Here is a 12,669-nt window from a genome sequence, read left to right as displayed (position 1 = left end):
TAAGACAGAAAGAAACAAATGCTGCTTTATCTTGAGATCAGACAGGTTTTTCAAGCAGTAAATCTGTGAACGGTCTTCTCCCTAACGGACTGCTTTGCTGAACTGGGTGTTAAAGGCTTTGTTACTAAAAGATCACTTGAGCAGGCCTGCGTGTCACCTCTATGTAGAACTGCTGCCATCTCTGGGAACTGGGAGAAATAGTTCTTTGCAAGGATATGTTTGTGCTTGATCCTATGAATGAATACCATCTCATATGCCTGAAAAGGAGAGGGAAAGGCAAATGAAATAAAATAAGATTAAAAACATCTCTCTTGAGCAGATATCCATATTGCAGGCTTCCAAAACATTTGCTTTAATTAAAGCCATAAAAATCCCATCCTTGTGGGTTTTTTAACATAAAAATACTATATGCTAATTAAATAAAACAGAAATACCAGAATATGGGGGCATACAGTCAAGAGGATACTGAATAAATATGTTGGGGAAAATGGCATGTGTGGAGGAACAGGGTTGCAAGTCCTTCCCTGTTCCTTCTGATTGGAGTCCTGGGAGGTTGGATGAACCCTCATCCACCCCAGGGCTCTGCTTGGCAATGCACCCATTCCCCTTGCTCACCAGGGGTGTCAATTATAGCCTGGATAACCACATACTGTCACCAATGACAGTTCTCCTGCCATTTGGAGTTATCCGTCCAATGACCTATACCTACACTGCCATTTAGAGGCCCCGCCTAGTTGCTGTGCCTCCTGCTACCCCTCTAGAAGCAAGTGTGGGGACAATCTATCACAACTTTGCCCTTTAGAGCTGTTCTGCTCCTGGAATGGTGAGTGTCTCTGCTATCCCTCCTTGGTACCAAACTTAAGATACCTTCCTAATAGGCATGGTGAGTCTCCAGAGAACAGACTCAAAGGGTACAAAATACAAGAACGTTTAATAAATGAATAAAATAATACCCATGTTTTGTTCAAGCTTTTAGGCTCGACAAAGCAACAAAGGAAAGGAACAAGTACGCAGACCTCTTTCCCTTCTCTAGGTTCTTCCAAAATGATGGTTTGAAGAGAGTGGACAGGGAGACATTTCTCTCTCTCTCCCATAATACCATAATGTGGGGACATCTGCTGAAGCTGGAGGGTGAGAGATTCAAAACAGATAAAAGGAAGTATTTCTTCACACAATGCATAGTTAAATTGTGGAACTCCCTGCCCCAGGATGTGGTGATGGCTGCCAACTTGGAAGGCTTTAAGAGGGGAGTGGACATGTTCATGGAGGAGAGAGGTATTCATGGCTACTAGTCAAAATGGATACTAGTCATGATGCATACCTATTATCTCCAGGATCAGAGGAGCATGCCTATTATCTTAGGTGTTGTGAAACACAGGCAGGATGGTGCTGCTGCAGTCTTATTTGGGGGCCTTTTTTTAAAATAAAAGTTTTATTATTTTTCCAAAATTATTAATCAGATAGTTTAACAATAACATAAACAGTAAAAAGTAAAAATAGGTAACATTGTTAAAAATGTATATAATCAAAAATTATTGACTTCCCCTACACCTCCCTTCATCTTGTGATAAATTAGTAATCTCTTTTGCATAAAATTCTAATCCTGATACTATTGTTAATATTTATTGATCTCTTTGACATTTATATTTTTCAAAGAAAAAAAAGAAAAAGATTAATAGTTAGTAATATCATATAAAGGAAAGAAAAAAGAAATAAAAATAAAAGGAAGAAGAAGAGAAATAATAAATCTCACTAATAATAAATGGATTAGCATAATAAAAAGCATTTGATTATTTCCATTAAAAATTAATTATTTTATAAGTCCTTCTTTTCTCCCTAACACTCCCTAATACATATTATTTTTCTAGTAAATTGATAACATATATAGTTCTATTTCCATTATAACCGATCCTTTTAACCAGTTCCTTTTCGATCTTATCCAGAAAAAAAAACTAGACTCTTTAAAATTAGTCTCTTTGTCCGGAATTTCCAGCATTTCTTTCTTTTCCACATTAGCAGTGATCGTCGAAGAGCATCCTTGGAGATTGTTGGTAGAGTCTCTTCTGCAGATAGATAATTTCCATGGTAAATCCATGTTGCAATATCTTCCATCAAAAATTCAAAGAAAAAGATCCTGACAACCCCAGTTTTTCTACTCATTAAGTCATCCAAACAGGTGTTGAAAAGTTCATCAGGCAGATCAAGGAGGCAGAGGTCAAAATCACTCACATTCAAATCCATTGTTGTCAGATGGGCTATTGCAGCTTGTTTATTGTAATTCCTCGTTTCCTTTGCAGGGTTCTTCTGTTCTTCATCTCTCTTATCAACTAGAGGGCCCTCTAGTATCTCCTCTGATCTCATTGTGATAGTTTGGGTTTTTATATCTTTAAGATCGTCTAAGATGATGTCCAGTTTTTGATTAATAAGTTGAAATGAATTGTTCATCAAAGCAGAGAGTTGTTCCATCTGTGTAATCAGATATTCCACGGTTGCTACTTCTGAAGATTTCTGTTAAAACTCAGTTAATAAGATCCAGGCAGTTTCCAGTGTAGTAAATAACAAGGAGGTGCTGCAGGAATCAGGGTTGTAGACCTTCCGTCTTCTTTGTAGTCAGGAACTTGGGAAATATTTGCCAGTTACACACTAATACCACACTTCCGATTCCAAGTTCTCTGGCTCTCTCGCGATGGTAGATTGGTTCCGGGAAGGACGTGGCAGAGTCATTTAAACATTGAGTGGGGAGATACGGATTCGACAGATGTATTTAGCAGTCTCCTGGGACTTCCAAATCCAGGTAAAACAAAAGAGTTCTTTTAAACTTACTCAGATTTTAGGAGAGTAGGTATTCTTGCTTCTGTATAGTTGCTAGATGGTAATAGATAGGGGAGAGCGAAGCCTAAATCCAAAGAGACGACTGCGGCGATTTATTACCCCTCAAGCTGGCGGGACTGCTACTGAGTCTCCGAAGTCGTAAAACTCGGAGAGTTCAGGAGTCAAACCACTCTTCATTGGCAGCAGGAGATTTCCTGATACCCATTCCACTATTTAGGAATCAGGAGGGGCGCATTGACACCCCTATTTAAGACGTTTCTTGGTTCCCCTCCAGGAGCCCCCGGGAAGACGAGTGCTTCACTCAGCTGCCCTAGCGGAAGTGGACTGGACTTGCTGGGCCTTGGTCTGATCCAGCAGGGCTTTTCTTATGATGTTTGATTTAAAACAGGTGAGCTTTAGTTGAAGCTGCAGTAATTTAGAGCTTATCGTTAGCTTTGATCTCCAGGTTGGGACTCCTCTCCATTGTCCCTTCCCTCACAGACAAGATGGAGTTCCTCGCTCCCCAAAATGGAAAATGGAAAAGGAGCCCTCTCCCCCATGTCCAGAGTTTTCTCCTCACCCCATTTGGGATGGCCTTCTTGCCCCAAAGAAAGCCCTCCCAGTTTTATGGCTCGAGGTATAACTTACTAGCAGGGGATGGAGTAGTAATCTCTTTGCATAACTAAGAGCTTGAATCCTCTGTGTTGGGAGCTTGACAGCTACTATCTCCAATCCCTCTCCTTTCTCTCAGCTATTGTTCTGCAGCAGGGCGCTCCTGTCCATGGACAGAGATCAGTCACAATAATTGAAACACTGGGGTGTATTCGTGGGTAGAGGGTGTTCCTCCACAGAATGAAAAGAAGGTGACCATCTTAAGAGTAAGCAGCCAGGAAGGTTCTCATGATGTATGGCAGGGGTCCCCAACGTGATGGTGCCTGTAAGCAGCACGGTGCCCGCCAACACCTTTCCTGGCGCCTTCCAAGTGTTTTTACCCGCCCGGAGCCTGGCTTGCTGGGGATGAGGGCAGGCTATAAATAAATGAAAAATAAATAAATAAATAAAATAAAGTGGGTCGGGTCAGGTAGGGCTTTTACCCAGTAAGGTTTCTGATTGGCTGTGAAGATTTTAAAAAACCCGTATCGGCAGCAGCTGGGAATCTTCACTGTGTGACTGAAGATAAGCTGCACATGGTGTCAGAATTCCAAAGATGCCCACAAGCTTAAAAAAGGCTAGGGACCCCTGGTGTAGGGAACAGAGTCTTCCAGTTCTATGGGCGGAAGACTTTACAGGCAGTTAAATCAATTTTGCTCTGTCTTTCATTGTCGAACATAGGACGTTTTTCAGCATTATAACACTAAAGAAAAGAAAGCCCTTAAATATTTCATCAAAATCTATACCTTTTCAAGATTTGTCAGCTTAAGGTGAGCCTCAGCTTCGTCCTTCGTGAGAAGAATAGTGTTCCAAGGGGCCCATTCATGATACTTATCCCACCTGACCATAACCATGTCATAGAGATCATCCCAGGCACTAAGAGCTGACTGAGAACCCCAAAATTTCTCAACCATATATTGCAGATCTTGCTGCTGCAATAGAAAAGGAATGGGGGAGAGAGGGGATGGAAAAATAGAGCTTACTGATAAAATCACCACATCCACATTCCATGTAGCTTATGCAGAGAATTAATATTACTGTGCACCATTTCTAGCGTTTAACCATTTAGTTAGGGTGGAAATATTAATCCACCTCTACAGTGATGAAGAACAATAATGCAATTATTCTGAGATGCGGAAACTTAAAATGAAAGTTTTAAAAAGCCTTATTTAGGATCCCTCTGCCTTCTCCCTTTGTAGACTGCCATTAGAACATTTTTGTGGCTGTAAGCGCCCCCTCCCGCTGCTATTTAAAAGGAAAAAAATGATCCACACCGCTAACAAACACTCAAATACAGATAGTTCATCAATAAAATAAAATTCAAAGTTATGACACCCCATTATTGACTAACAAAATCAAGATACTTTGTGGGAAAGACCTGTTGGGAGGTGGGAGTTCTCTGTCGGGGGTTCCACAGTTTGCTGACTGGATCACTGGAATTGCATGATGATGCCTCAAAAATATGCCAGGATTAAGGTACAAGGATGCTCTGGAGTTATTCTTGGAAATGCATGTTATAAATCTTCCAGAGTCACAAACTCATACACCAGGGGTCTCCAACTACCAGTAACTCACCAGTTGCCCATGCATTCCTTAGACAACTACAGAAAAGATCATGAAAAGATCTTCTCCAGGCCTTTGTTTTTAAAGCTTTTATTTCATAAGATTTTTTTCCTCTGTGATCCTTAGCTGATAACTTCCTTTCTGGTGCTCTTTCTGGTGTTTCTTGGAGGGTACAAAACTTGGCAACATACTAGGGTGGGGGGACGTAGCAGAGGGCATCAAGGTATGTTACATATTAAGGTACTACTTGAGCAAATACCCAAGCTATAAGGATGTTCAATATACCATTTCATTACTTGTGTGGGTCATCACTGTGAGCATTTTCATTTCTCCTGTTTGTCACAGGTATCTCTGATTAGCCTGTTTCTTTTATGCCATTTTTATATCTTTTACAAAGAAGTGGCATGAAAATAATGTATGAGGAATTCAGTGTAAGGAAACAAAGTGGCATGAAAGCAAGGCTCATGGTTTTGATTTGCAGAAGGAAGAAGCAAAGTCAGATTTAAGAAACACCAGCTGGTGGGTCATCATTGCCCATTCCTTAGCACGCTGTATATAGTCAACATGAGAGGCTGCTATTACTGTTTCATATACAGAAAATCCTGGCTCCCATGAAAAGGGCCTGCTGCCAGATCCTGGCCTCAAGCCAGTGACCAGTCTGAGGTCCATGAGGTGTTATATTTCTAGTAATTTTGAAGCCATGGAGGGAGGGGAATTGTTAGTTTAAAAAAAATTTTCAGGGGGGAATTGGATTTTATGCACTACTTAACAGACCTAGCCTTACTTTACTACTATAATGCTCCCCCTTCTATTGGGAAGGCACAAAATGATGAGAGTGTGGGTGGGGGATAAGAATGAGAAAGCTATGAAATGGAAGGCTTTGGACAAAAGCTGCAAAATGTGGAAAAGAAATGGAAAGGAGCTGTGACCACAGCCCACAGGTTATTGTTTATACTGTTTTTAATTGTCTGTAGGCCTACTTGCATGCCTCTGTGGGGAAAGAGGAAGAAGAAGAGTTGGTTTTTATATGCCATTTTATATGCTGACCAGGACCCAGTATAAGCCATCTCAAAGGGCACACTTCCCTGAATGTGGGGGTGTATGATATGTGGTGGTCCAATCCATATTTTCGGGTGCAGAGCTTTTGAATTGTCCTCAAAAACATTCAGGAACTAAGAAATGTGAATAAGGAACTGGGAATAGGGAACGAACTGGGAATAAGTAACCAACTTCAGCCTCCTTTTCTAGCACAACTCAAAATACTGCTTCTTACCTTTAAGACCTTAAATGGCTTGGGGCCAGGATGCCTGAATGCCTGCCACCTCTCATACTGTTCAGCCCACCAGTTCAGATCTGCCCTGCCTCACAAACCCTACTCTCCGTGTCCCAGCATTCAGAGCTGAGGCTGGTAGCACTTTTCCATTAGTGGCGCTTCACCTATGGAAGGCCCTTCCCCTAGAGGATCACCTGGTGCCTACACGGCTCTCTTTTGGACACTAGGAAAAACATTTCCATTTACCCAGTCTTTTAATTAAGGGGTTGGTCTTTTTAAAACCATTTTTAGCGGCTTTTAGCCTGGAAACTGTTAAACTAATTATAAGCTGTTCAGTGAGTTATGTTTTTATGCTCTGGTTGGGCTTTTAATGCTGGATTTTAATTAACAAGTTTTACTAGTTTACATTTTTATTATGTGTTATTTTGTAAGCTGCCTTGGGCAGGTTCTTTGGCATAAAATTGGCTAAATAAATAAATAGGCACTAATTTGCTAAAAAGAAGTTGTTCTAAATTTTATGACAAAATTTCAGGCTCTGCTGCATGTGTCTGATTGGCAGAGTTCCCTTAATACATCTGGGGATTTGTACATGCTGACACATAATATCACTGGTAGGAAGTTGTATCAAAAACTGTTACTTGGCGATGGATATTTGCTCTCATAAGCCATAGTAGTTACTAATGCTACTGAGAGAACATTTATAGAATGACGAAGGCAGAAAATTTCCCCATCAAGCACTTGACTGTACAAATACCTTTTGGCAACAGTTATTAATGGTCATGTTGAGGTTTGGTTGACCACTACAGTTAGGCTTGGGAAGAAATTTCCTCCCAGGTTAGATTGTCTTATTGGCTCAAGTCCTTTGGTGGTGTCAAGATGCCATCAAATGTCTTACTCCTGTCAATTCAACTAAAAAATCCCCATTCTAAACTAAATCAATTATCTATTGCTCCAGAAAAAAAAGTTCTGCGTAAACTAACGAATGAAGTTAATGTAATATAAAACTCCACCCAACTACCTCATTTTGTGCCTTCTAATGCTTTGTCTCATCCCGGATCTCGGCTTACCTGTATCAAGAATGCAATCTTAGCATTATCCTTATAATTCATCTCAGACTGCCTAAGATTTCTAAGCATAAGTTTGTATTTCAAAAAGGCCTCTCTCTGACGAGCTTCATTATCCAGCTTGCAGCACCGACGACACCGACCAACGGTGCGTGAACTGGCAGCCAGGGCAAAATCAGTCGAAGGCAGGTAGCACTTGCAACCGAGGCAAAAGTAGATGTTGTGATAAAGCTTCATTGGGTCTGGCGGGACCTGAAAGACAAAAGGATTCAAAGGATCACAAGATTCTGCTCAGACTGAATCATTGCCAGATCCAGGGTAGAGCCAGAGATCTACTTCAGGCACAAAAATTCTCACATGTACATGGAGCTTTCCTATTCACTTCAGCAGAGGAAGCAGACCCTGGTGTGCTTTCCTTGGCCCAGATGGATCTTTTTCATCAGCAGGAATTAACAGAAAGTGAATGCATATAAAAGCTCCACGTGTACATCTGAACACATACAGATATCTGTGTCGAGCGAATAAGAGAACCATATAATTGCAAGCCACGCATTTAATCACACAAGGGTGATATGACAGTGCTTTTTAAAAGTCATTTACATTGAGGCATTTGCTATGTTAAGTATACAGTCAGGTCAGTGAAACAACCAAGCTGTATTAGCCAATAACCACCAGCATTTTAGTATCAATCTTTAACCCAACCTCAATTAAAATCTCACTCAGTATGTTCCAGAGTAGTTGCTGATAGCTGGATGCACAGTGACCTTTCTTAATAAATAGATTCTACTGAACAATTCTGCTGTAACTCAGCATGCAGTCTGGCAAATGCAATCTGTTCCTCCACTCTATACACTAAACCTAGTGATTATGAACATATTTTTAAAGCTTGGTATGTGAGGATAAGTTCAAAAGAGTTAAGAATTCTTTTAAAATTACATAAAAACACTCAAGACAAATAATACCTCCAATGCGTGCCAATATGGTTGTCTTAGTGAGCAGAGATGATATAAACCCAACATTGGGAAGTACAGAAATATTCAACAGTTTAAAGAGCATCCATTTAGTTTCAGTGGGGTTTCGTACACCCACATTTCTCCAGCACTTTCAGTCCAAATATGGACTTTGGCTTGTCTGGTTAATTTCCACTTCACACTTCTTATCTGTGATTTCAGACCTAAACAAGACTGCTTCTGCAGTCTTGAACTCTACATGTAGCCCCTGAAGCTGGTAAGGGAGGAAAATAAAAGTAAAATCCAGATACCATATTCAACATTCCTCAGTCCCAGTTGGAAGATTTTGCCTGAAAAATCTGCCTTCATTGGCTGTCATGATTACTCTGACTGATGTCATAAGAACCTTGGGATTGTTACATAGAAACATCTCAAACAAATCTACTCACATTTGACAACCACAACAAGGTTTCTTAATTTTGTGACCATCCTCATGGAATCTTCTTACTGAAACCTCAAAATAACCAGTTCCAGCCTAGTAACATTTATGAAGCATTCAACACATTTTACAATTGTTATCTGACTAATCCTTACAACAAGTTTGTAAGCTAGGCCAGTATTATACCCAGACTGCAGATGAAGAACTGAGACAGAAAAAGGTGGTTTCCTAAGGTACCATCCTAACCAGACAATGGGCTTAGAAAAGTCTAACTCTGCTAAGGAGGTCACTGTTAGTGAGGTTGTAACTGATGCGAAAATGGAACGGTGCACCTTCTAGCTCACACTCTTAGCCGTTATACCACTTCATTTGAACTGCCTTCTACTTTCTCTAGTACCCTCTTTATTAAATTACTTGATGATACTTAGCATCTTTTGTCATGCTGTAACAAACATTCTACTCCTGCTTTTATAGAATTTCATATTCCTAACTATTCATATTTATAGCCTTCCCAAAGAACCTGGTTTATTCTACAATAATATTAATTGTACTGGGAAAAAGATTTCCTGGGATAGATCCATTCATTCTCCAGGGAGCCTTCCTCCAGCCTAAGGAATCTTCCTCTAACTTAAGTTGAAGGAAAAGCCACTTAAATTGGAGGAAGGTTTCCAATTTTGCCCAGTGGATTGGTAGGATAGGGGTAGGATCCATCCCACTTTGTTATCCACCAATTCACTTTGTTATCCACCAATTCACCCACTTCTCATCCGTTCAGAGCTAGCAGTTTTACTTATCCATACAGCACATGATGATACACAAAAGGGACAACTATAAGAGAAAAGGAAATACCTTGAGATACCTTGCGACCTCTGGGTTAAAGAGTGGTGTTTTAATATACTGCAGAAACAGTGTACATATTCTTTTTCTGAGCCCTTCTAGATTATATTCCTTCACTCCTCTCATCATGAGATCAGCCTCTCTGTCTATTAATTCCACTATTTCATGTGTGAGCTTACAGTCGTGCTCCTGCAAAGGACAAGGTAAACATTACAGATGTGCATAAATTCTCAGACAGGCTGCCAGACAATCATGCCGCCACACGTGGCCCTGGGCATGTGAAACCCTGTGTTTAGGGAAATGATCTCTTCAGACAAGTAGCAGTGTCAAACACCCTGTTCAGCTTGGTGGAGGACTTGCAGTCAGCTTTCATCTGGGAAGTCAGAAATGGCTGGCTTTCAGAAGCATAAAGCATCTACTTATCCACTGTTCATTGACTTGTGAACACCCATATCTGTCTGATCCAATTCCATTTTCATGAGGCTTTAACATCATGAAGTGTTCATGGAGTATTAAAAAAAAAGAATCAAACTTGTCCATGTGTGTAGAATTTATATTTTAAAAGTCTGACCACTTGCTATACAAATCTCTAAAAGGCAGCCTCAAAATTTGAGCCCTGGCTACTTGTTAGGGATGGGTTCAGTTATCCAGCCTATGGCAGGCAGCAGACTACACAATCTATTCAGCCATTTCAGAATATTTAAACAATTTCTTTTATACTGGGGACATGTACCTGGTGGCCCTTTATCTAGTGAACCTCTCCTTGTGTACTGGATCCAGGCCAGTACTAATAAACATAGGACGGGACCACTGCCAATCTCCTAAAGGAATGCTCCTTTGAACTCTCTCTAGTTTTTAATTCTCTTTTAACCCTACTTTTAATTATCTTTTAATCTCTTTTAATCTTACTGATATTATGTTTTTCTCACTACTCAGTGAAAGACAGAAGGTCTCTGATACGAGATCACCGTAATTGTTATTCATTTGCTCTTATTTTTATTAAATATTCCATCAACATTTCCTAACTAATGGAGCCCAATCCTAAACATCTTTTACTTGGAGCAAGACAAACTGTATTCAATGGGACTTGCTTGTATGCACGTATTTAGGATTGTGGCCAATTAAGAAGTCAGTGCAATATTAAACAACATGCATGCTGGCATATGAATTGCAGCGCCCCCTTTGGCCCTTTCATATCCACAGTACTTTGCTGAGGCCTGTATGTGATCTCAGTCAGGTATCTCTGAAAGCTTGAGACAAGCGTACCTTCACTGTATGCTTCAGTGTCAGCAGCACATCTAACCGCTCATCTTGAAGAATGTCTTTCATACTAATGCTGCGATAGATATCCAGGAGTTCCCTGGCACGCAGAGTAAACTGGGTATCCATTTCGGTGATTTTACCATCAAAAGCCTTCCATCTTTTAGGTTTGGCACACTGCAAAATGATGGGATAAACGGCTGAATAAAGGACAATACTCGAAAACGTACCAACGATCCTTGCTTCTACAAACAGAACCACTTGCTTTAGCTATGCAAAGAACCATTGCCGTCCCATGACATGTTACAGTTGTGAAACTCAATAGATAAGTTTCCTTGATGAACATAAAACCAGGGAGCAATAAATAAAAGCCACAAGGAAGATGTTGTTCCACCTGTAAACTGTATACTATTACTTAATTTATGGTTGTTACCAAAACAATTATGGCTCAAAAAGGAAATGCTCCATTCCAACATCACTAGGAAAATGGCTCAATACAGCATGGAAGTGAACTAGCAGCCTTTTAAAAATTGCTTCTGGGCTTTTAGTGTTCTGTTTTCGAATGCTAAGCATCCTATTGGCAATGCTGAATTTCACATTTTACCAGCCTGATGAATAGCGGCAAGCTTGTACAGAATCTGAAACGTTCCTGCTGTTAAAAGTACAAATTGTCGGGGGGTGGGGGGGAAGTGGCAATCCAACATGAAGGGACTTATGAGATGTCAGCTGAAGCTATTAGAGAATTAGTAATTTAACAAGGCAACAGTAATAAAATAAAGAAGGAATAAAAACAGGAAAGAAAAGTATAAGGGGTGGTGACTTCCTATTACATCATTTAACAATAACAATCTACCAGGTTTTTGGAAATTCGTTTCTGTGGCTATGAATCTGAGGTCTAACTTACCATCATGCATATATACCTCTAGGTGGATGGCATACTTTAAGGAGTTGTTTTGCTTTAGTCTCTCCTGTAAAACAGTTATAGAGGGTATAGTACCTTAGGATCTTCCCAATTGAGCTCCCATTTTGAAGAAGGATATATGTAGAATGATGTGTTGTATGCAATCTGGTAAGTTTCCAGGCTTGGATTGGGTCCCGAATTACTTATTTGAAATAGATCCTTCCTGGTGGGGTAGTATATTAGCACCATTTTTTTTCTCAAATAAATTTGTCAGGTGAAATTCTCCCCATTTTAAAGCATTCTATAATCTATATATCTCACTCTCACGTGTGCCCTCTTTACATATACTTAAATCTGCAGTTAGGGGGCACACTTCCCCCAACAGGTTTTTCTGCGGAGTCGGGGGACGCCCTTGGTCTGCAGAAAAATCTGAAAAGTTAAAAAACAACAACAGGGGGGTTTAATTCCCCCTGATTTAAAAAAAAAATAATTGTCTGAACATGCGCAGAGTGTATGACTGGCCCAAGGTCACCCAGCAAGCTTCATGGCACAAGTGGAGATTTGAACCTGGGTTTCCCAGGTCCTAGTCTGACACCTTAACCACTACACCACGCTGGCTTGCAAATAAACTACAATAAATCTAAAATACCGTTGCTGTTTTTCCCAAAAATAGCAATTTAAGACTTTCTAAATGGGTTGTAGCAAAGTCTAATCTCGAACAAGTTAGGAAGTTTTGTTATTTTGGGATTGCTTTCTCTTGAGACTTTCTTGGCTCTCCCATCTTAAATTTGCACTGAATAAGATTAAGAACCCATGGATATATGGTGTGTCTGTGTGCATGTGTATGAGCTATGTGTGTGGCAAAAATGCCACAGTGATCTATGAGCGCAAAGCAAGCAGTCTCCTGGAATCATGTGCAA

At 40.3% G+C, this 12,669-nt stretch overlaps 1 protein-coding gene across 1 annotated transcript in view; it reads right to left on the bottom strand.

Moving 5' to 3' along the window:
- Positions 1-12,669, bottom strand: part of IQUB (IQ motif and ubiquitin domain containing) — a 37,220-nt gene continuing 24,551 nt past the window's right edge. The window contains exons 8-11 of the mRNA XM_056847188.1: positions 10,855-11,025; positions 7,366-7,614; positions 4,209-4,394; positions 1-257 (exon numbers count right to left, since the gene is read on the bottom strand). Of these exons, the coding sequence (XP_056703166.1) occupies positions 51-257; positions 4,209-4,394; positions 7,366-7,614; positions 10,855-11,025 (813 nt within the window). The 3' untranslated portion in view covers positions 1-50. The remainder of the gene's footprint in view (positions 258-4,208; positions 4,395-7,365; positions 7,615-10,854; positions 11,026-12,669) is intronic.

This window comes from Euleptes europaea, chromosome 3 (assembly GCF_029931775.1).
Source record: "Euleptes europaea isolate rEulEur1 chromosome 3, rEulEur1.hap1, whole genome shotgun sequence".
In the NCBI taxonomy this organism is placed as follows: Eukaryota; Metazoa; Chordata; class Lepidosauria; order Squamata; family Sphaerodactylidae; genus Euleptes; species Euleptes europaea.
Note: the sequence above shows the minus strand (reverse complement) of the source record. Positions and strands in the feature narration are given on the sequence as shown.